Source organism: Gymnogyps californianus, chromosome 16 (assembly GCF_018139145.2).
Source record: "Gymnogyps californianus isolate 813 chromosome 16, ASM1813914v2, whole genome shotgun sequence".
NCBI classification, from domain to species: domain Eukaryota; kingdom Metazoa; phylum Chordata; class Aves; order Accipitriformes; family Cathartidae; genus Gymnogyps; species Gymnogyps californianus.
In genome coordinates this window covers 15,827,678-15,850,625 of record NC_059486.1, presented here as the reverse complement: position 1 = coordinate 15,850,625, position 22,948 = coordinate 15,827,678, and the positions used below count along the sequence as shown (strand labels likewise).

Sequence of the window (22,948 nt, the reverse complement as noted above, 5' to 3'; positions counted from 1 at the left end):
GCAGGAAAACCCCGCTACTGCCTGCAGTGCCCTGGGACGGGAGCTGCAGTGATAGAGCCAGTGTGACCCCAGGCACCCCACTGTGCCCTATGCACCCCTGGGCTCCCGCCGGGAGCCCACACTCCAGCTGCAGCAGATGAAATCCTTTAGGATCTCAGTTTTCCTTCAAAGCCACAGATCAGCTTCCTATTCTCAAAGTGCAGCCCGGCGGAGTGAGCGCATCCCACCGGTCTAACAGACAGAGCTCAAAGGGAAAGCGAGCGGGGTCGACGGGCGTGGGGGGCACACAAAGCCAGCGCCTCCGAAAGCCCATCTGCGCCCTGCCCTCGGCAGCCTGCGGGCAGCTGGTGGTCGATAACCCTTCGGCCAGCAGCTCCCCAGGGCTCACTCACGTCTCTCTCCTGGAGCAGAGCGACTCCCGCGCCGTCTGCACGCTGCAAGGGACAAAAAGAGAGAGTCAGTGGCGGCACGGCCGATGGCTCGCACAGCCGATGGCTCGCACAGCCTCCCTGAAGCCACCGTGCGAGTCCGATGAGACGAACACCTTCCCAGGCAACATACCCCCTCCGACAGCCTGAGCAGAGCTGCAGCGGCGGCTGGGGCACCAGCGGGGCCGTTCCGAGCATGCTGCATGGCTAAAGACCCCCTCACCTCCTCCCTGCACCGGTCAGGCCCTGGGCTGCAAAAGGGAGCCCATTGCACGCACCCCCATCACAGAGACGGGTGCTGCTGCAGCGTATGTTGCATTTGCACTCACAGAACATCTCTGGGGTGCCCGTGCTGGTGAAGGGCAGGGAGCAAAATACGCCGCTTTTCCTGCACGCAGGCTGCAGACATCCCTGCTGGGAAGCGCTTCTCACCTCCCGCTAACGTGCCAATTGTATTGGAAATCACTTTTGTTTTACGAAGGAGCGAATTTCTGAGCTCACGGTTTCTATCTCACCCTTCCCTGGTTTAATCACTACATAAAGAAAATCTCTTCTCACGGCATGGTGACAAGCACATCTCTGCTTTTTTTTTTTAAAAGCATTTATCTATTTGGTTTCCATTTGTCAAGATGGCCCTTTAGCAGTGTAGCAGAGGGGAAAATTGGAGGGCTGTAGAAATAACACGTGAAAAATTCACTGGCATTTTTTTCCCATTTTTTTGTAGTAAAATCCTCTACCCAATCCACCCAGCTTCACTGGTTCCTCCAGCCCCCAGCTCCTGTGGCTGATCAACGTGCAGGATTTTCAATCAATAAACCCAGCGCCGGGGCACTCGCTGACGCACAGCAGCACGCCACGCTGCTAGGGACGGGAGCTGGCTCTGCGAATGGGGCTATTTTCACCCTTTTTGCTTACTTTAAGCTGGGCCACACAGTATGATTTTAAGGGAGACACTTTTTCGTGAAACCTTCCATTAACATGAAGTTCTTTGTTCACAAATCTGTGCTGCTGCAGCGAAAAAGCACGAGGATGCAGACGTGCGGCTACAGCCGCCCTGGCAGCGCCCTGGCACAGTGCAGCATCCTTCCCCGCCGCAAAGCACCCGAGCCTGCCCTTCTGCAGCCCCCGCAGCCCCCCGCAGCCCCCGGGGCTCCTCGCCTCACCTCTCGGCATCGCTCTCGTCGCTGGACCGCAGCTCCTCCAGGGCCACCTGCAGATCGGCGATGCGCCGGATGGAGGTCCCCAGGTCAGCCTGCAAGACCTGCCGCACCGCCGCCAGCTCCGCCAGCTGCTGCTCCTGCACGGACGGCACCCGGTTAGCGCCTGCACCCCGACACGGCACCCCGAACCGCGGAGCAGGCGAGCAAGGTGTCTGCTAAAGCTGCCCCCGCCCCAGTGCGCTCTGTGCCCTGCCAGGGCTTGCTACCAGCCGCTGCGCCCTGCGGCACGTGCAATAGCTTGTAAAATGCAAACTTCGTCTTACACAAGGAGAGGAGCAAATGAAGCTGAACCCCTCCGTGACCGACCAACACCCCCCCACAATGGAAAAAAAGCTCAGAGGAGATGAGCCAAAAATCCCGAGCACAGGGCAGAACATAAGGAGCCACCAGCAATTACTGCGTGGAAACTGAACTTAACTCCGGGGAGGGGAGGGTGACCTTGGTTTTAGGCACACGGCCGCACCAGGGCATCATCAGGTTGTACAAACAGCCTTCTCGGAGATAATTAGTAGAGAGTAATGTCTTCCTGAGCCAGCCAGACCAGCGTGGGGGAAGCATATACATGGCTCAGCCCAACATAGAGAATAAAACCTGGACAAGTAATAAAACCAACTTTGAAGAGAGCAACAGCTTGAGCTGGCTTCAACCCCCACATCCCTTCCTGGCAGCTGGGGATGCCCAGCGCCGTGGCAGTGAGTGTATGGAGACCAGGGACGGGCACCACGTCTGCGTAGCGACTCGGGTGTATGCTGCAGTTGCTGCATTGTGCCCGTGCTGTGATTTCAGTGCACCGCTGTATCGCTCTGCTCAATCAAAATGTAAAACGCCAACATAGCAAATGAGTAAATCTGATATTAAACATTAACAGCCCCCCCCGCCCCGTGTGGAACATGTAAAAGCACCCGGTGTGAGAGCACTGAGTCCCTGCTGGGGACAGGGCGGGAGCACAGACCGCGGGGATGCTCCGGGTGTTTCGGGGCTGCTCCTCCACTCACACCTACCGTGCACCTGCTTGGAAATGAAACCCTTTTCAGAAACACCACAGCTGATAAGAAAAACCAGAAACTCAATTCATAATTTAAACTACAGGGACAAAAAGCCAGACGAGCGACACAACCTGGATGGCTCCATGGACCCAGCATCACCCGCAGCCAGGCAGCCTCACAGTGCACCAAGGATGCCGACCCGGCACTGCCCGCCCGCCGCGGCTGAGCATCACTGTGCTCATCGGATTCCAAGTCCTTTCAGCTAGGAAAGGAATCTTTGTGCCGTTTTCTAAACCATCACACGGCAGAGAGAGAAGGAGAGTGAGCGCGAGCTGCAAATTCACCGTGATTGAAGCTGCCAGCTGTAAAATTGCCATCTCGGTGGTGACAAGGTGAGAGATGATTTGCAGCACGGGCTGCGACAGGCCGCGGCGCAGGAGCCGGCAGACTGTCAGAGTAAATAATGAAAGCCCTGGGATCACCGGGCGTGCGGGCCCGAGGGGAAGAGCATTTCAGTTCATAAAAACATGCAAAGAAATATCCCAGTTCGGGTTGCACAGCATCACAGTTGCTTCTGGAAATGCGCCGGTATTGGTAAAAACCTGAACGCTGCCATGAAGCTTTCTGAAACTCAGAGCTTCAGAGCCCTTTGCTTCCCTCCCGGCTTGGGGAAATACAGAGAGTGGAAAGGACCCGTTTGGTCGTGGAAACTGCTCCAAGTCGCATGGGGATGGCCCACTGCCTGGGTAGCAGAGATGCCCCTGACATGAGCGGCTGGGGGCTTGGGAGGGGGCACACGGTGAAAAGCTGTGAAAAGTGAAAAGCTCTCCGAGAGGAGAAAAGCACCAGGGGAGAAAACCCCAAGCCTCAGCTGGCTACATGCCTGTGTTCAGCTATTTGTGGCTGCGAGACCAGGCGGTAAAACAACAGCAAGATAAAAAGCTCAGCCCTTCAAACCGGCTGATAAGAGTCTCTATTGAACTAGTTCCTCGGCTCCAGGATACAAATTAAATCTAGTTCAGTGGCTGCATTTAACTCCTTTCCTCCATTCTGCTACTATTAACCTGACAGCGAGTGGCAGGGAGGCAGCCGGGCACACAGCGGCACGCACCCCTCCCGGCACCCCGGCCCCGCTTCCTCTGGCCACTGACAAACAAAATCCCCCGGGGTGCAGCTGTGAGAGCAGCAAACAGCGTGTCCCGGCAGCTGGTGGGGTCCCCCCAACCCCGCTGCCTTCCGCATGACAGCCACGGGAGCACCGAAAGAAACGGGACCACCGTGGGGCTGATGCCGCCGAGCCGGAGCTCCAGCCTGGCACCCCTCGGGGATGCCCCGGTTCCTGGGCACCCACGGTGCGTGGCACCCATGCTGCGTGGCAGGGAGGAGCCCAGCTCCCCTCAGGGATGCCCTGGTTCCTGGGCACCCACGGTGCGTGGCACCCATGCTGCGTGGCAGGGAGCAGCCCAGCTCCCCTCAGGGATGCCCCGGTTCCTGGGCACCCACGGTGCGTGGCACCCATGCTGCGTGGCAGGGAGCAGCCCAGCTCCCCTCAGGGATGCCCCGGTTCCTGGGCACCCACGGTGCGTGGCACCCATGCTGCGTGGCAGGGAGCAGCCCAGCTCCCCTCAGGGATGCCCCGGTTCCTGGGCACCCACGGTGCGTGGCACCCATGCTGCGTGGCAGGGAGCAGCCCAGCTCCCCTCAGGGTTGCCCTGGTTCCTGGGCACCCACGGTGCGTGGCACCCATGCTGCGCAGCACCCACGCTGCGCGGCAGGGAGGAGCTGGCGGCCTCGGGAGGGGGCTGCGCAGGGCACCGGGGTGACTTTGGGGACTGCACGGCTGTGGGCTCTACGCACTGCGGGTGACCTTGGGGTGCCCTGCCCACACGCCACCCGAGCAGCAATTTGAATGTAAGCCTGAAAATACCTGCTTCTTAATGAGGGTTGACACCGCTCAAGCACAATGATGTTGCTAACACAGACTCCTTCCAGCAGTGGTACTCTCACCATCACCGTCGCCCCAGGTACCCGGGCTGATTAAATGCAGAGGAAAGCGCCAGTCACATTCAGGGAATAATCTGGGGCTGCTCCACGCTTGCTCTCTGCCGAGTGACTTGCACGAGCCTATGCGGGAAGCGAATTTTGGCTCTCAGGGCTCAGGCGTTACTGTAAAGTGAATTCTGGCGATACACATCTGCAGCAAGAAGATGTGGCAAAGAGAAACGGTACCGCTCGATTTCTGTGCCTTGCCTTTCAGCTTGGGCTCAGCACATCCGCAGCTCCCGAGGATGCTGCAGCCAGCGAGGAGGGGGAGGAGGAGGAGGAGGAGGAGGAGGAGGAGGAGGAGGAGGAGCCACAGCCGGGCTAGGGGCAGAGCAAGGGGAAATGCACCGAGTAAACGTGCTGCTCAACATCTTGAGCTCAAATCAGTGCAAAATAGAAAGGCTCGTGCTTATGGAGCCACAGAGCAGCTACGTCAATCAACCCTGTGCTCATAACGACAGCGCTGCGGTGGGGAGGAGGCTGCGAACCCCACGTCCCACCCGTCCCGGCGCTCGATCCCAGATCTCGTGCACGGAGGCACTTTATGTTTTACTCTGTACCACACAGTTGTCTCAAGGAAGGGAATAATTATATCAATATAATTAAATTTCAAATGCAAAAAAACTATCTTCATAATACAAACTGACAAGAATGGCCCCAGCATCAGGCCACTGCCGTCCCAGGGAGCTGTTAGACACCTTTGACACACGTTGTTCCAATCTAAGTGTAAATGCAAGAAGCATTTCCCTTTTAAGATAGTAACTGGTCTGAGCATTTACATCCTCACTCAGGATGAACTGCCGAGCATTGCTGGCTTTTTGTTTCCTCTGAGCAGAAAAGGCAGGGAAAAAAAAGGGGAGAATATGTTTATTGAGAAAACTCGTAGCCCGCCAGCTCATGTGGCTGTGCTGAAGCAGGGTGCACCCGCAGCCGTGCCCTCTCCCCGTCCCGCCAGACCCTGGGGATGAGCCCGTCCTCGCCCTTCACCACGTGCGAGAAACCACACACGATGCCGAACGAGAGGCTGCCGGGGACCGGAGTGATACACCACGCTGCGGCTGGACCTGGGGGGATGAAAGGTGACTTGCACGTCATTTTGCCTGCGTTATTCATCGTTAATGGCCCGTTATCGGAGCCCCCGTGCTCCGGCTGGCGCTGATGATGATGGGGAACCCAGACGGCTGCTGGGGAGGGCTGCAATCAGAGGAGCCGCGCTGATGAACGGGGCTTATAAAGCAACGGCTGCCGGGGGAATCAGCCCTTTCTACCTAATCAGGGAGGGGGTGAAGGCTGGAGCCGCTGCCCTCACGCTGCACGGTGGATGGGGAGTAAGGCAGCAATTTTCCAACTGTTTATGAGATTTCTTCTGCTGCTGCTCTTTAGCCTCCACAAATATGCATTGCACGGCAAACTGACCCATGGGGGCATTTCATCCCCAGCCACACACATACACCTTAGCCAGGCTGTTCTTGCCAGCCCGCAGCACACCAGGAGCAGTGCCGGGGCTGCCCCGTGGGAGCCCAGTGCCTCCCCAAAAGGTGTCCTGCAGATGGGGGGGGGGCGCTTGCTCCGAGTGGGAACCCCACAGCCGCTGGGCCGGGGGCCAGCACCAGAGCTGCTGGCTGGGAAGGTCTGGGTGCAGGACTGCACTGCCAAAGGGGTCCCCATCAGCCCTTGGAAGCACGCTCCCTCCTTCTCCCGCGGAGAAGCAAGGATCATTGCCTTCTCCCTTGCAAAGCAGCAGATACCAGACGTGCAAGAAGCCCCAGTGCTACAGCTACTGCCACAAACCAGAGATGGTGAAGCAGAACTAAGGGTCCTTTGCTTCACGTGTGGGTTGATTTTTCATTGAAAAGCTCCACTAATTTCCCTCCCGCCTTGCAGCGGTTTGGAGCAGCCCTACCGTGTCCGTCCTGCTGACCAGCAAGGAACCTGCCCACGCGCCTGGCCGTGGCACGGGGAGCACGGGGAGAGACGGGGACGTGGCGCCAGCTGTGAGCCCAGGGAAAGGGGCACCGGCTTCCCAAACTGGGGCCGAGAGCACTTCTGCTATACGGGTTTAGGAGCATCCTCTGCCATTAAATCCTGGTCCCTGTGGGCACCAGTAGATCTGGCTCCTTCCACCAACCCAGTCAGTCACGCACAGCAGAAACCAGCCTGACCAGCTCAGAACCCCCAGCTGATGTATATTTTATAATCAATAAATAAAATATATATTCTGCCTGGTTTTGCATACATTTCCAAATTAGATTCTCCCATTCACAGCTTATCGGCAGACAGATCGCCCCAGAGCACAGCACTCCCAAAACCCGACGGCACCGGTCCGCTGGCAGGCCAAAAGCATTTATTTTAGAAAGCTGAGGTTAATTTCTGCTGACAGAGAGCCTGAATTAAAGGCTCTCTCAAAACAAGGAGGACAGGAGCTCGCTTGGTGATGGTCAGCACATAGCAAACCCACACCAAGATGCTGGTGCTCACAGCCCGGACTCCTGCCCTCGCCCGGGGGCAGCTCGCAGGAGGATGCTGCTGCACATCCACGCTGGAAAGACCCTGACAATATGAGTTACACTGCAAAAAAATTAATTCCTACTGCGAGTGTCACAGCCGAGTGACTCAACAGCGGGGTCTGGGCTGTCGGCCTCCTTTCCCTGCATTTCATACGGCCCCTCAGCACCCGTCCTGTCCAGAGCCCCTGCAGCCCCCAGACCACCCGCCCCTCTCACGGCACCACCCGCTCTCACTGCAAGGACAGGTTGGAAAGGAAGAGATTTGCTGCTAAGGGGAAATATCACGGCCACTGCTTACCCAGACAAGAGAAAGCCGAGGGAGGGACGGTGAGGGCACAGCCCCCGGCATCGCGGCACCCCGCCGCCGGCACGGCACGGCAGCAGGGCTGTCACCCAGCCGGCAGCCAGCACCGCGGCGGAAGAGGTCAAGATAAGTGCGGGCTCTGCACCAGGCAAGGACAGCCGGCAAGGACAGGAGGAGACGTGGGCTGGCAGCTCCCGGGGGGCTCCCTGCTCCTGGGGAGGGGGGGGTGCTGCCCCACTCTGCTCCCGCACAGCCGGCAGGCAAGACTCTGCTGCCCACTGTCTCCCCGAGCATCGCTGGGGCTTCCTCCTGCGGTTCGCCGGCGGCCTTTTCCAACAGCCAGAAAAAGATGCTCCAGCCCTCGGCAGCCTGCGCGGCTGCGTTCAGTCCCCGGTCAGAGCCCACCTGGAAATAGCGGGAGAGGGGAGAGCTGGCAGCTCCCTACCTCCTACCCCCTCGTCCCCCCATCTCTCCACATCCAGGCTTTGCTTTCATTGCTTCTCTGGAAAAGGATTTCTAAAACCTCTTTTTCTTAAGAATTTCTTTTTCATCTAATTTTGTCTCAGAATCATTTGAAGATAAGTTAAAAAGAGCTAAGGAAAAAAACAGTAGTGAAATAATTTATGGGCCTATAAAGGATGCCGAGGCAGGCACCGCAGAGCATCCAGCACCGCGTCCTCGTCGCCGTCTTTTATTTTTGTTTGTGGTTCTGCTGTCACAACATAACCTTTGCAAGCTCCCATCCACCTGAAGTGAAGTGTAATCTAATTAGTCCAATTTGGATTGCTTCTATTTGAATAATTTAGCGTACACCTGCAGTGTTCATCAATCATTATTATTTTTAATTAAGTAATTAACTCGCAGGTTTTCAGAAAGTTTGAAGTGACAAAATTTCTGCGGTTGAAGTCTGGAGTGAGACGGAGCAAGCGGCTCTTTCTGCGCTCACAAACACTGGTGTTACCGGTAATTGGTGTGAGCAGCCACAAGTGCTGATGACTTGTTGAAGAATTTACCTCTTTAATGACAAACCAGAAATCACAGCCTGCTGTACAACAGGCCTAATTAGCACATATACGGTGGAGTTTTCACTCTCGGCTCCTCCATCACCCAACCTCACCTCTAAGGACTGGCTCCCTTTGATGATAATTGTCGTTACACTTAGTCAAAGTCATTAGCTTTTAAAGAAAAGAGCAGCTCAGAAAGACCCAGGAGCAGGCGGTGCTGGGGCCGAGGGCTGCGGAGACATCAGAGGGTTTGGCTGGGACCCTGCTGGGAGCTGTAGGTTTGCCTGGGTGGGAGCATGGCATTCCGGCTGGAGGCATAAACAGCTCCCACTTCACTTCTTAAGTTCACTGAAAGCACCAAAAAATCTTTAAAGCTTGCAAATGAAAAAAAAAAATCATAGAGATCAGGCTGTAATGTGCTACGGCATGCTGGATTGCGTGGCGATAACAGGGCTGCATTACAAAGGAGATCTGCCATCATCAGAACCAGAAAAAAAAGGTTATTTACACTGTGCTCTCACCTTTTTTTAAAAAAAAGCGTGAAGAATATCTTCACACGTGTACCTCAGTTTTCAGTAAAAATAGTTAATGATTATGCTGATGCATTTCACACCTTCTTTAAAGAAACCTGATTTTAAGATAGCGCCCGCAAGCCCCCCACGGCGTGCCCCAGCAGCGGCAGCCCGGGGGGGTTAGCAGAGCTGCCTGTCGGTGCAGGGCGGCTGGAGGAGACGCAGCGAGTCCAGCCAGCTCCCCGGCACACACCTCTGCCAGCTGCGGCTTCATCCCAGCAGGATCAGCCCCTGCTTTTCCCTGGGCATCCCAGCAAGGTGTCCCGGTGCAGCCCAGGCAGGCGGGGGGCACCCGGCTCTCCAGAGCAGGAGGGACCCTGGGGCTCCTGTCCCCAGCTGAGCTCCCATCCCAGAGCTCCCATCCCAGAGCTCCCGTCCCAGAGCTCCCGTCCCAGAGCTCCCATCCCACAGCTCCCATCCCAGAGCTCCTGTCCCAGCCTCTGGCAGCCGCTTGATTTCTCCCATGAAATCCAAGCTGTACAGGCAGTTCAGACATCGGCAGCCCAGCCGTAGGTAGCCCCTTACAGAAACATGAGCTTCTTTAAGCTTTTTAGTTATTGCTCGGCACCTGCTGGAAGAAGTACTGTCTAAAAGGTGAATTAGTCCATCCTGGCCTGTAAGTAGCTCCCATCTCCCCGCTCTGCTGCAGCAAACCCACAGGTAAGGAGGGAGATGCTCTGCCAGAAGCTCTGTGAAAACAACCCCGTAAAGGCAAGGCATGGGACAGGGTCCCTGCCCCTGCCCCTACCCAGGGCTTTTAGTGATGGCTGCGGACACCCAAAGCAGCTGAGATGAGGCCTTTTGTGAACACACCCTTGTCTCCCCGATGCTCACGACGGACCATCTACCCACCTCCAGCATCATCTCCAGAGCACCAAAGCCAGGAGCCACGCCCAGCACTCAGGACCATCCTGCCCTAACAGCAGCCTCAGGAGGGAAATCCCAGCCGGTGGCTGGTCCCAGCCGCAGTGACGGCAGCTCATCACCCCACACACCCCTGCCCCACGCCTGGTCCCAGCCCCTGCTCCATCCTTCCCCACACCGCAGCAGGCAGCTTCACCAGGGGGCACTTATATCGGGACAAGCACGAGCGCGTATGCATGCCCGATGAGCAAAGAGACCAGGGCTTGTTTTTAAGCTCCCCAGGATTGACTCTAAGTTGGAAATCCATCTCTCGCTTCTCACTATGACTCAGTTTCTGCTGTGGCCTGAGGAGAGCAGGCGGCTGGGTCTAGCCTGTCAAGCTCTGGGTGTCAGCACAGCAGCTGAGAAACGAGGAGCTGTTGCAGGCTGGAATCCAGATTTTTTTGGAAGAGGAGCTACAGCTCCATGGAGGAAATCCAGTACATGCAACCAGAGCAAAGACAGAGACAACCAGGGCCAAGTACTACCCCCACCGTTAGAAAACATGCCTCCCTCGCTGCGATAGCACCGGGCTTGGAAAGTGTTCAAAGCTCATTTTTCTTACAAAATTCATAAGGCAGAGCCATCTGCCTGGCAGCCAGCTCTCCAGCTCCCATCCCTGCTTCTTGCTGGATTTTCCCTGCTGCCTGCGAATGGCATGAGTCTGCCTCCCAGCTGCCCAAAGCTGGGTCGAAAACGAGGGAGGGATGAAAATAGCTGTCCTGAGCCTGGCTGAAGGTGCAGGGATGGTGGGACAGGATTTTCAAGTGCCTCCACCACTGATAAATATGAGCTGTGAGAATAAAATACCTTATATACAGGCACCAGCTCTTAGGACCCCAGGAAACAAGACGGGATTTCTGACTCCATCTGTACAATGAATTTGTCCCTTCAGCACATCTCTTAAACCCCGACAGCGTGTGGCAAGTCCACAACCTTGCGACTGTTTATTTAAATAAATTTAAAAAAAATTGTTAGGTGCAGACCATGACTTAAGTAATGTTAAGTGAATAATTCATGCAGAATTTGTAATGGATGGGGGATTTAACAGGAGCAGAACCATAAGTGGCTTTCTATTAACTATTGATGCTCTCCACCAGCCGCTCGACAAGCACGGCTGGGCTCTGTGATCACAGCTCTCCCGCAATGTTTTATTTAAGTGCTGTTAAGAGTACACACAGTCTGGGGGAACGCCTCTGTTCCCAGGGAACGCTGTGGCAGCCCCTGGCTCCCGGCCGGCTCGCGGAGCCCCGGTTCCCATGGAGCAATCGCCCCAACCATCAGCCCGGGGCTGGTGGGATGTGTCTGGGGGAGCTCACCCACTGCAGGGCTTGCCTGGCTCCTTCCTCCTGCCCGCTGCAGCAGATGCCAGATGATAACCCCAAATATCTGGGGGTCCAGATAAACCCAGACCCCTCGGTATTGGCTTATGAGTTTGTCTGTTCATGGGGTTTTGTGTCTTTTTGCAGGGAGGTGCCTCTAAAATCCCTTTCAGACTCCTTTGCAAACTTCATTTGTGAGAACAGAGGCATGATAAGAAGACCGAGTATCTTGCTACACCCATCGTTCACATCCCCATATGAAACATTCAAAAAGCTTCTAAAAATATATGCACAAATATAAAAATACAGTTAAAAGAACCCACCCGCATCCTAACAGACAGCGCATCTGTGTTCCAAAACATCGCGTTTCTAACAAAGCTGCAATAAACACACAGTTATCATAGCAACTGAAGCCGTGTCTCACTCGGCGCCCGCAGGGAAAGCAGCAGGATCCGGCCCCGGGGTGGGTTGCTGCAAGCCCAGCGGGCAGCCCTGCAGCCCAGGGAGCCGCCCAGCATGCCCGGGGCTGGCGGGCACCCAGGGGGCACCCAGCAGAGCCTCTCGTTTTAAAATCTCATGACTCTGAAGAGCACCGACGGCTGCACGACTCCGACCTAGAGGGGAGGCTCGTTTCATGCCCAGGGGAGGGTGTCCCGGCAGCCAGAGCTGTGCGCGAGCACGTAGGATTCAGGCTGGCAGAGCAAGGACAAAGTCTGTTCACAGCGCAGGCAGGGGCTGTGGAATAATTCACACTAAAGCACCATTCCCTTCAGAAAGGCTGGCAGCCTCAGGGCGAAATAAATGCTGAAATCTTCTTGATTGTTAAATAAAAGATTATTGATAAAATAACTGCTTCTAATGTGGCTCTGCTGCCAGCAGAAATGCAATATCTTTCAATTACTGCTTGGAAGCAAGGCTTTCCTTTTGTTTACTGGAAAAAACCAACATGAAAAGAGATGCTCGTAAAGGACTGTAAAATGAAGGTGAATCTATTTTTGCCGTACTCCAAATCCAGTTGGGGCTTTGCGCGCGCAGAGCAGGTTAGCTGCTTGCCAGCGCCGTCTGACACACCGCCGCACCGCAGGGGGGTTATTTGGCAAAGCCAGGAGCACCGCGAGGAGCTGGCACTTGGGCTCAGCCCCGGCACACCGAGCCACGCGACCGGCTTTCAGCACGTGGGGGGCTGGCAGGAGGACGGGGCATTTCCCCCGTGCCGGGGGAGCGCGCAGCATCGAGGAAAACCAGCACAAGGAGGTGCAGGAATGGCCTGAGCAACTTCTCAGCATTTCTTAGAGCTGAGCAGGCAAAGCAATCTCCTTCCTGGAACAAAAGGTGGAGCAGAGGGACCGCCGAGGCTGCCAGCCCAGCCACCGAGAAATGAAACGCGAGGTGCCTCAATAACAGCTTCGGTTCAACGGTTTGGCGTTGCGGAGGGATGCAAAGCAATTCACTGCCCCTCCGAGCGCTCCCCAGCTCCGCTCGCCAAAGCCGAGCCCGACACCCCAACATTAGCGAGACCCAGGGCAGCCGTGGGGGAGCAGCCCAGGAAAGACGGCTTACCTGTGCGGGGGCCAGCTAACAGCAAATTGGCCACCTCCATCTCCAAATACAGAGCACACAAAGCACCACACAGAAAATTACTTTTCTGGGACCCTCAGGCCAATCTGCAGGTTACGGAGAGGTAACCTGCAGCAGCAGCAAACCCCCCCATGGCCTTGGCACCGCGCGAGCCCGTGGGGACAGCACCCCCTTACCAGCTCCACGCGCCGGCGGCTGGACTCCAGCTCCCTCTGCACCAGCTCGTCCATGTCAGCCTTCATCTCCTCCATCCTCCTCTGGTAGTACCTGGTGCTCTCCTTCTCCCGCGCCTCCGACTCGGCCGCCTTCTCCAGCTCCTCGCCCATCTTTATGATGCTGTCTCGCAAGCGCAGCACCAGCACCTGGGGAGGAGGGTGTGAGGTGAAGCAAGGGAGATGGAGGTGAGGAGTTATGAAGCTCTCCACGAGCATCAAGCGATGTGGAGAGCGCTCCCTCCCCGACCTGCGCCACAGAGCCAGTCACTATTATTATCATTATCAAGCTTCGCCCTGAAACCTTGCAAGTGGCGGCAGCTGCCTGCAGTGGGTGCGGACCCCGGTGATCCCAGCCCGTCCCTGCACCCAGCTCTGCACCCACCACAACAGGCAGCGCCATCCCCCAGGGCCACACCGCATCCCCCGGGGCTCCCACGGACCGGCTGCTGCTTTGGGGGCACAAGAGCATTTTCCTTCGCCTCTGGGCTGGGCTCGTTCGGGCAGCGCGACTCGGGGAAAAGTGACAGTAAAAACATATCCTGGGGTGCCAGCAGATGTGCTGATTCATGGGGACAGTGAAATATTGCGATCGCACCTGATGTCCTGACTTCTGGACGATGCCAGAGCAGAGGGAAGGGTGCTGTGATAGATGTGCTGAGCAGTCAGCACACACCATGCTCTGTGTCCGGAGGCAGGGACTGTATATTCCTCCGGGCGTTCATAGCACTGGGCCCACTGTTGGCTTTCAATAAACATCGCAGTGAAGCGCGTATAGATAATGGCAGTGGCGTGAACTATATGGACTGTCCACAAGCGCAGGAGAGCTGGCCGAAGAGCCCACCTGTCCCTCCCCACCCCTTCCCGGGTGCTTCTTCCCCCAAAGCCGAGGCGGTGCCATCGCTTGCGCCCGCCTTTTGCAAGCAAGCTGCACCTCCCCGGGGCTCCGCGTCCCCTCTGCGAGGGGTGAAGAGGTGGTACCTCAAAGCGCTTCATCTGCACGGCCTGGAAGTCCAGCTGGCTCTCCAGGTCGCGGATGCGGGCTTCCTGCCGGCTGACGATGGAGCGCTCGGCCGGGCACTGCTCCAGGCACGCCGCTCTTGCCTGCGCTGCCTGCAGCTGGGCGAGGATGGGCTGCGTTAGCACCTCCCCGGCCCCTGACCCACGCAAACACCTCCCGGTCCCTTTCCCCGGTCCCCCACCAGTCCCTCGCCTTGGTGTGACGTGCGACGAGGGGCCTCTCATGGCCCCTGAGGTGACGGGGCACTATGGAAAAGCATTGCCTTCGGCTTCCTGAAGGATTCCCTGCTGTTAATACCGCACAGTAAATGCATGACACGAACATGTATTTTTGAATGAAAAACGTGCTGGCAAGATGACACATATCTGGGTCTCTTTTGCTTTTCTTTTCTCACAAACTTTTTGAGGACAGCAGGCATAAAAATTCACAATTTACCCCTGTGTGGAAAGCTGCCTGGACTGAGTTGTTTCTTCAGCCGTTACACTGAGATCTCCAAAGCAAACTGCCCTTTTAGTGATCCCGGTAAAAGTTTGGTTCAGATTTTGTATTTGACCTAGAACTACGCGAATTTGTCTTCTTTTATCTGGCCTATCTCTAAAGCATCACCCGCTCCGCCTCGGAGGGAGCGAGTCCTGCTTCTGATTCCTGGGCAGCTTAGCTACGCTCCAATAAAGCACTTAAGTTAATGGGATTAGTCATGTGTTTAAAATTAAATCCGTGCACTCCAGGAGGGCCGGTGCAGCCGCAGAGGCGAGGCAGTGCAGCACCCACCGGCACCCACCCCAGGGTCAGCCCCGTCCCGGCGTCAGCCCCATCCCAGCCACGGCACCAGCAGCTCGGGAAGGGAGGAGGGAGAAGTGGGGCTCTCCATCCCGAGAGCCTTGCCAGGGAAAGCTTTCTCCAGCCCAAGGCCGTTGCCGGCAGAGCCCCACAGCCTGTCCTGGCTCTGTCCTGCGGAGGATGCGGGCATGCAGCAGGCAGACAGCGGCTTCTGCACCGTGCTGCTCTCAGGGGCACGCGCAGCACGTTAGGAAGAGGAGAGGAACCTGACTGTTTTACAAAGGAGAAATGGCTTTGTACCACCGGGGTAGAGGTTTGGTCTGATTTCAGACAAGAACACGGCATCCATGACTGGCACCGGCAACGTGCCGGGCACAGACGTCAGAGGACGGCCGGATGGCTCTCACTCCTCAGCTCTGGGTGCTATGGGCTGGGGAGGAATTACCTTCTCCTGAAGGCTCTGCTTTTCTTTCTTCACATCCTCCACCTGCATCTGCAGCTCCTGGATCTGAGTGATATCCGTTGCCGACTGCGGAAAGAGAAAGCGCAGCAGTGGGAGCAGACCCGAGGGCTCGGAGCAGAGGGCACATGCCGTGAGGAGCGCGGTGCCGAAGGCTGCCTCGTGCCTGCACCTCCTACCACTGAAAGAGCGAGCCGCTCCCGCACTGGACTGAAGGAGCTTAATTCTCCTGACTCAATGCAGCTTTCCTAATTTTTGAAACAAATATTTGTAGATCAGGAAAGAAACCATGTGGTCAAGGTCATTTCTGTCCTCAGGGTCCTTTCAGATACAGACTCCCGGCTCCATAACGCCACTGCGAGGGGCACCAGACTGTGAATTGTCAGTCTCGCCAGCCTACCCCTGCTCCACCGGGAGCCTTGGGGTCCCTCAGCTCCAGGTACAATCCTTTGGGAGAGCCTGCCTTAGTCTGGATATTGTGCAGAAAGCCCCAGCGCTGTCTGTCAGCACTTTTTAAGCTCTGCGTGAGTAAACAGGGAAAGAAAGAATAGAAAAGGATCCAGATGGGGATGCTATAGGATTTCCCAACTATTGAAACTAAAGCCAAGACACCTCTTGAAAGAAGACTCAAAACTATGGGTGAGAGGACCCAAAGCTGTGAGCCATCCCTTCCTCTCATCACAGCATCTGCTTCCTGGGGTCCCCACCCTGCTGTGCACCGAGGGGGACTGCCGTTTGCTCGCAGCCAGGCCGCAGGATTTTCCAAGCACCCTCCCAGGGAGGGAGATGCTGCCCAGCCTCCACTGCCCCGGCTCCTACCTGGGCGATCAGAGCCTTGTGCTTCGCCATGAGCTCGTTCAGGTCTTCCTGGTCCTCATCGATGCGTTTCAGGAGGTCGGTTCTCTCATGCTGCAGCTGGTTCAGCTGCTCGTCCACCTGCGGGAGGACCCATGGGGCCGCTGGCTCATGCATCCCACGGGGGACCCACGGCACAGCACTGCCCGGACTGCAGCATCCTCTGGGACACGCTGCCGCCAGCCTCCGACCCTGTGGTTGCACCGGGAGAGGCAAAGGGAGCTCCTGCGTATCTGCAGAGGGGGACTACAGGATGCTGCGCCCTTGTAGTGATTTTATCCATCCATTAAACCACCCGGGGGCTGTTGTTCCCAAAGAGGCTGGGTGATTTGGTAAATATGCTTGGTGATTTAGTAAACACGCTGATTATTGCTGATTTAGTAAAAAAGCTGATTATTGCTATCAAACGCACGGAGCAGGACTGCGCTGCTGCCCTCCCACCTCCCCTGCCCTGCCCGCATCTCCACGAACGCACCAGGGTCTTGTTTCTGCTGAGGGTCTCCAGCTCCACGTGCAAGTTCTCCAGCTCCAGGGCCGCTGTCTGCTGGGACCTCTGGGCCTCTGCACACTTTGCTTCGCTCTCTTCCAACTGGGAAAAATTGCGGGAGACCGTAATTAAAGGAGCAGGAACCACGTGCTGATTATGCTGTTCCCCTTGCCGCACAGCCACGTCTATTTACACTTCACCCCCAGAGTATTTTCCCCTGCTAACGCATGCGGAAACTCAACCTTTTAAAATCTGTGCTGCTCTTCAGCCCTTCTGCTCCTGGTTTACAGTGAAAACTTTTCCTTTCCCAGCCGGTGCGGCAGAGCTTCCTTGGCAGCTCCCGGCACACCTAACCGTGGATCCTAACTCCACTGACTGTCCTGCTGAGTGCTGAAGGAAGCGCCTCGAACTGCACATCCACCCTCTGCCTTGGCACTGCCGTGGTGAGGTAGAGCTGGGATCATTAATTTGCAAAATTATGTGAATTACATGTAATTCCTGATTAGAGCAATTCATGATTCGGAGTTTGCAAATGGGCTTTTCATGTGGCATAAATTGCATTTGCAAATACACATGAAATATCACATTTATAAATGTTAATTTGCTCTCGGTTTTTATAGCTCAGCCATTAAGACTACAATGATATTAAATGGGCTGCAAACATCTGGAAGATGCAGCGACATCCCAAAAACTCACACCGCCAGGACGGAGGAGTTTACGTAGGCTGTACCTGAACATCCAGTTCCTTCCCTTGCTCACTTGGGTTTCTTTCTTTTCTTTATGAAAAAGAAAACTAAACCTAAACCCCTGCGCTTGCTGCTCGTTTCCCGTGCCCAGTCCCCAGTCCCCTGCAGAGGATGCAGAGCTCCCCGGGGGCAACGGGAGCTGCTGCACACCACAGCAAGAGTTTGAGCATTTTAGGCTATTTTCTCAGGCTTTACTCGTCTTTTTTTACTCTCTCCCTCAAAAAAAAGGGGATTACAAAGTACTGTAACTGGAGCAATCCCTGGCTCAGAAAAGTTGAGCAGGTAATTTGCTTCCTCAGTGCCTAATCTGCAGGCGTGTTTCCCTTAAAGCCAATGGTTCTTCTTATATACACCATTTTTAACCCCTTCGGTGAGAAAATCTCTGCCTCCTGGGACCACCATTTCCATCTCTGAGCCCTTCTGTCACCCCTGCATGAACCGAGGAACGGACGGGAAGAAATAACCCTGACCATCGTTGGGTCTCCAGCTACAGTGCCCGCCAGAAGCTGCTCACCGTGGGAAATACAAAGCTCTGGCACGGAGACATTTAGCAGTTTGAATCCTGCAAAACCATTATTTAAAATGATGTGCCTGTGTCCAAACTCAGCCCGTGCTGATGGATCGTCTAGTCCGTCTATTCATCCATCTGCGCAGCCACTCTCACAGCGACTCGCGCCGCGTTCCCCTTTCCTCCACCAGCGGAAAAATAGCCTTTGTGTTTTGCACAAAGCTCGGGCAGCCGATACTGAAATGACCCGAGCGATAGCTGCCGGGAGGTGTTAAAGATGCCAAGCATCGGACAGACTGCTGGTTTTATGGCCAAGGGCTTTTCCACTTGCCCAGCTTCAGGCTCCTCCAGAAGCAACCCCGTCCACGACCAGCCCCTGGGACTGGCCTTTCCCCTGCCACGATTACACTAAAAATCCAGATAGTTTAATCAGAGAGAAACGCATCTCCGGCACCTCTCATTAAATACCAGCTTCCATTTCTCTTCGTGTAATGGAATTTTCCCACTTGGGAAGAATAAATTGAAATCCCCCCCCCCCAAAAATGCATAATGTATGAACTTCTGAACAACGTTAGTTTGCTGTGCTACACCATCTGTTAAATACCTGCATAAAATGGATGCTTCAGCCTTATTAAGAAACAATGCTATACTTCTAGCCATATGGATTTTGATTAACGGAAATGTAGCATTTTAGCAAAGTTTTTATTCTTGTGGAGGTTTGTGGGCTGGTGGTAGGATGTACTGGCTTTTGAGAAAGTCATCATGAATGCCATTAGAAATCGTTTAAATTTAAAGGACGGAATAATTATGAGGCATTTTTAACGCATGCAGAGTCTCAGTGTTGGCGGCGCAGCAAAAGCTCGATATTCCCAATATTAAGGCTTTCCGCTCTCCTCCAAAGTGCGAGGCAGGCGGGCAGAGGCCACCCACCGAGGGAGCCGGGAGGGAGCCGGGGATGGACCGTATGGCACCATGGCCACAGGCGAGAGAAAGCAACCTCCCGCACGAGCCTGCCTCGCTGCCGGGACCGGGCTGCTCGGGGAACAAGGCGTTATTCCCCTAGCAAGATGGGGCTGGATGCCACGGGGATGGCCACGCTCGCCAGGCAGAGCGAGCATCCCGGCATCGCTGCTTGGTCCCTCGGATCAGCACGTGGAAGGTGTCCCTCAGCATCAGCCCACTGCAGCGAGGGCCCAGCCCCATTAAGAGCACCGGGGGCTGGGAAATAGCAAGGCAGGGGCTGTGCACCACCTCCAGCCCTGAAGCAGGACTCGGGAATTACTGAGGGATTAACCGTTAAGTGTAGCATCACAGCATTAGCTCAATAATGTTTAAGAGAGAACGCACGAGTGCCAAAAATGGCCACTCCTGCTGCCTGCCCCGGCCATGGCCATCCCCTGCCCCGGCCGTCCAGGTCAGCGGCACAGGCACGGACACGGACATGGACATGAGCATGGGCACGGACATGGACACGGGCACTCCATCGGCCACATCAGGCCGAGCTCACCTTCCCCTTCTCCCTCGGCACAGGTGGGAACAGCTGCTGCTCACAGATGTTATTTATGCAGAACTGTTATCTCAATTATATATGTATGTTGTTGGAATCGCTCATGCCTCCCGATTAGTTTGTTTCCAGGGGAAATGTACAGTACAGATTAATTACCGAGCGGTTTTGGAGGACCGGCATTGTTAGCTCAGCCCCGGTGCTCGGCACTGCGGCATGCACGTGCACGGCCAGCCTGGGGATGGACAGCCCCGTGCCACCCCTGTCCCATGGCAGGGCACCCCGCGGGACCCCAAGCTCACCCCGGGGCTGAGGCTGTCCCCGGCCCGGTGGGCACAAGCGTGGCACACGCCTGCAGCCGCTCGCTGGGTCGCTCAGCGCCAGCTATGAACCAGGGGTGCCTGCGCTTAAACTACGGCAAATCCACTGCGATCCCTGCTCCTGCCTCACAGCATCCCTATGGCAACACGTCCCGAACCCAGCGCCGCTGGAGCTCCTTATTAGACAGATAGCAAACGCGCTGAACAGAAGGTAATTAACAGGGCTGCAGGAAAAAAAGGAAAAAATGCTTAACCACTGTTGGCTTAATTACAGAGAGGTGCTCCTTACAAGGAGACCCTCCTCAGCACAAGAGGCACTTCTCACCCTGGCCTGGGCGGCGCGATGCTCGCACAGCACAGGGTCCCTGCTCGCTCCGCACACAATTAAAACCAGGAGATCTGTAAATATTTCTTGCAGCTTCCCCTCAGCCGAGGTAAAGGGTGATGCTCCAAGGGGTAGGGAGATGCCCGCTCGCCCGAAGGCACCTACCTGCTTGCGCAACCGCTCCAGCTCCTGGGTGCCGGCGCTGGGCTCCCCGGGGGCTGCCAGCAGCAGCTGCATGTCGGCGAGCAGGGCACGCGTCCGCCGCAGGTCCCGCCGCAGCCGCTTCTCCACGTCGAAGTCGCGGTGGCCGATCTGGGGAGGGGAGAGGGGATGTCCTGAGACCTGCCGTCCCGCTCCACCCCGCAAAACCTCCGCCGGGCCTTTCCATCCCACCCCAAGGCATTCCCCACAAAATTTGGGAATAGGGAAATATTTTGGTAATGCTGAAGTCATGATGCAAGAAGATGTGAAATATCTATGTATAAATATTACAATTTTCCCTCTTTATCAAATAAAAATAGTTTACTAGTTAAGAAAAGGGAGAAAATAAATTATGTAAACATCAAAACGGGCAGGTTCCACCAAAACACATTTTTTCCCCACCAGAAAGCTGTTCCTCTGAAAACACTAGCCCACCCCTGGTCTCCATCAGCCATGTGCCTGCCCAGCGAGCCATCCCTGTGGCCAGAGGGACAGCCCGGCCACACAACCCGGGGGCACAGGCGGGCGCTGCGGGTCCCCAGAGCCATAGCACCCTGTCCTCGCGGCCACCGGGCACTGTCACCCGCCCTGGGAAACCACCCTGGCCAAGGGGGAAGGTCAGAGAGGGGCAGACCCAGAAGATGCGGGTCCAGCGTCTGTGCCGAGAGCTGGCACAGAAAATGCAAAAGTCACTGCGTGAAATTAAAAAAGCCAGAAAAAAACCCTTTGGGGAAAAGAGTGACAAAGTCAGGAGAAAGTCAGCCCAAAGGGGAAAGGGAAAAAAACGCGAAACGCTGATGAGGAAAGCTTCATTAGGAGTTATTTACACATCTCTAATGCAAAGCATCTGGAGTCCCCGTCAGCCGCAGAGGGACGTAACCGATGCTGCCGCCTTCGGTGCGGGAGGCAGCCGTCTCTCGTGCGTGAATCCCCAGCAGCGCTGGCGGAAAATAACTGCTGGGTGATTTTGGAGGCTCGTCCCCGGGCAGTGTGGTGTCACCACATTACTCTGAAGGCTTTTAAAGAAGGGAAGTAGGAAGCAGCTTAAAAAAAAAAACCTCTACACTCCCCCCTCAAGCTGAGAGCAGCCATGGTTACAAGGATACAAGAATTAGAAAAACACCAAATAAACAGGGACATGGTTTCAGTGCTTGATTTCAGACCAATTGAAGTATAAGAGCATTTTCCATTTACTCTGTTTTCCACGGCTCTTCTTGTTTCAAATCCACTCTCCTATTTTCTGTTCACTGCCTAAAATTAATTGTGCGGATTTGACCTTGTAACCTGGTTCAGAGCTGGCTGGCATTATCTGGAACCAGAAATCGTTGGCACCTCCATTTCCTTAATTAGTTTTCTGGGTTGGCTTTTTTTTTTCTTTTTTAATAAACTGCTCTGAAGCACACTGTCCACTGTAAATCAGACGGCATTTATAACACCACTGCAGCGGAGCAGACTTGCTGTTAACCCTGCCATCCCTACAGACTGTATCTTGGACGCCGTGCAGCATCATTTTCCCGTAGCTCAGGTTCTGCCCGCCACCACAGAGGACGGATTTTGTATCGTAGCTGGAAGCAGCAGGTACGGCAGCCGCCGCCGCCTCCTCCCACCATTGTGGCCCGGTGCTTTTTAAGTTACAAAGCCAGGATTTCATTTAATAGCTGCTTTCAAGGCTCCAGTTGTATCTCACATACACTATAGCAATCCCCAGCTGCACTATTCCATCTCCGCTTCCCCTCGCACACGCGACTGCCCTTGGCGGGGGCCGGGGCTGCCTGGGCAGCGCCTGGGGACACTCCCGGGAAGGAGAAGGTGCCTTTCCTCAAGATCCCCCCCGGCTCTGCTCCGTGCAGCTCCTGCTGCCTCCTCATCCCTCTTAGTTGTCCTCCACCAAACAAGAGGGACGTGTTGGACTGCGAGGCAGTTGTAATAATACCCTGCTTTTATACAGCAAGATTTATTCTGACAGTTCCCAAAACATTTTATAAGCCGGGAGCCGGGGGACGTTATGGATAAGCCTCGTCAGACCATTTTGTGTCTACTTGAAATATGCCTGCCATTTCGGAGTTGCAAAGCTCCCAGATTCATCCCATTTAACGAACACACACAATCGCCAAGCCCAGTGAAATGGTGAAATCCAGCCGGCTTGTGCTAATGGCTGGAGGATGCGCTCCTTAATTATCACAACTCCAGATAATCAGTTCCTCCTCTCCTGCGCGTGCAGGGCGAGTTGCAATGCGACAGGGGCTGTGCAAGGGCGGTTGGGAGGCATCAGCACAAACCCAGCCTTGCTGAGCTCTGGGGACCCCTGGGGTGCAGCAGTACCCAGATGGCAACTCTGAACGCACTGGACTGATGCCATCCTCGGCCCTGGCAGCACGGTGGCCCCAGGGAAGGGCCAGGCGGGACCTCGCTTGGTCACCAGAGCTCCTTCAGCAGGAGCTGGTGCATGAGACGGCCTCCGGGCCTGGCTGCTCAGTGATGCTAAGGGATGCCCAAGTCGATAAATGCTGTTCAATGAGGCTGCGTTCAGCCCCTCGCCTTCTAATTTAAGAGGGAGCAGCTGTGTGTGCTTTTCCCATTACGTGCACTTCAATCACTGCCACAGACACATTAGAGAGTGAAAAAGGATTTGTTCAACAAATGTGTTTAGGATAGAATTGCT

The 22,948-nt window shown here is 55.5% G+C and overlaps 1 protein-coding gene across 1 annotated transcript in view; it reads right to left on the bottom strand.

Annotated features, from left to right (window-relative positions):
- The window catches only part of MYO18B (myosin XVIIIB), a 73,790-nt gene that overhangs the window by 9,311 nt on the left and 41,531 nt on the right, over positions 1-22,948 (bottom strand). Inside the window, exons 34-41 of the mRNA XM_050906967.1 lie at positions 20,251-20,397; positions 16,671-16,784; positions 16,160-16,276; positions 15,326-15,409; positions 14,061-14,198; positions 13,044-13,229; positions 1,592-1,725; positions 393-434 (exon numbers count right to left, since the gene is read on the bottom strand). Of these exons, the coding sequence (XP_050762924.1) occupies positions 393-434; positions 1,592-1,725; positions 13,044-13,229; positions 14,061-14,198; positions 15,326-15,409; positions 16,160-16,276; positions 16,671-16,784; positions 20,251-20,397 (962 nt within the window). The remainder of the gene's footprint in view (positions 1-392; positions 435-1,591; positions 1,726-13,043; positions 13,230-14,060; positions 14,199-15,325; positions 15,410-16,159; positions 16,277-16,670; positions 16,785-20,250; positions 20,398-22,948) is intronic.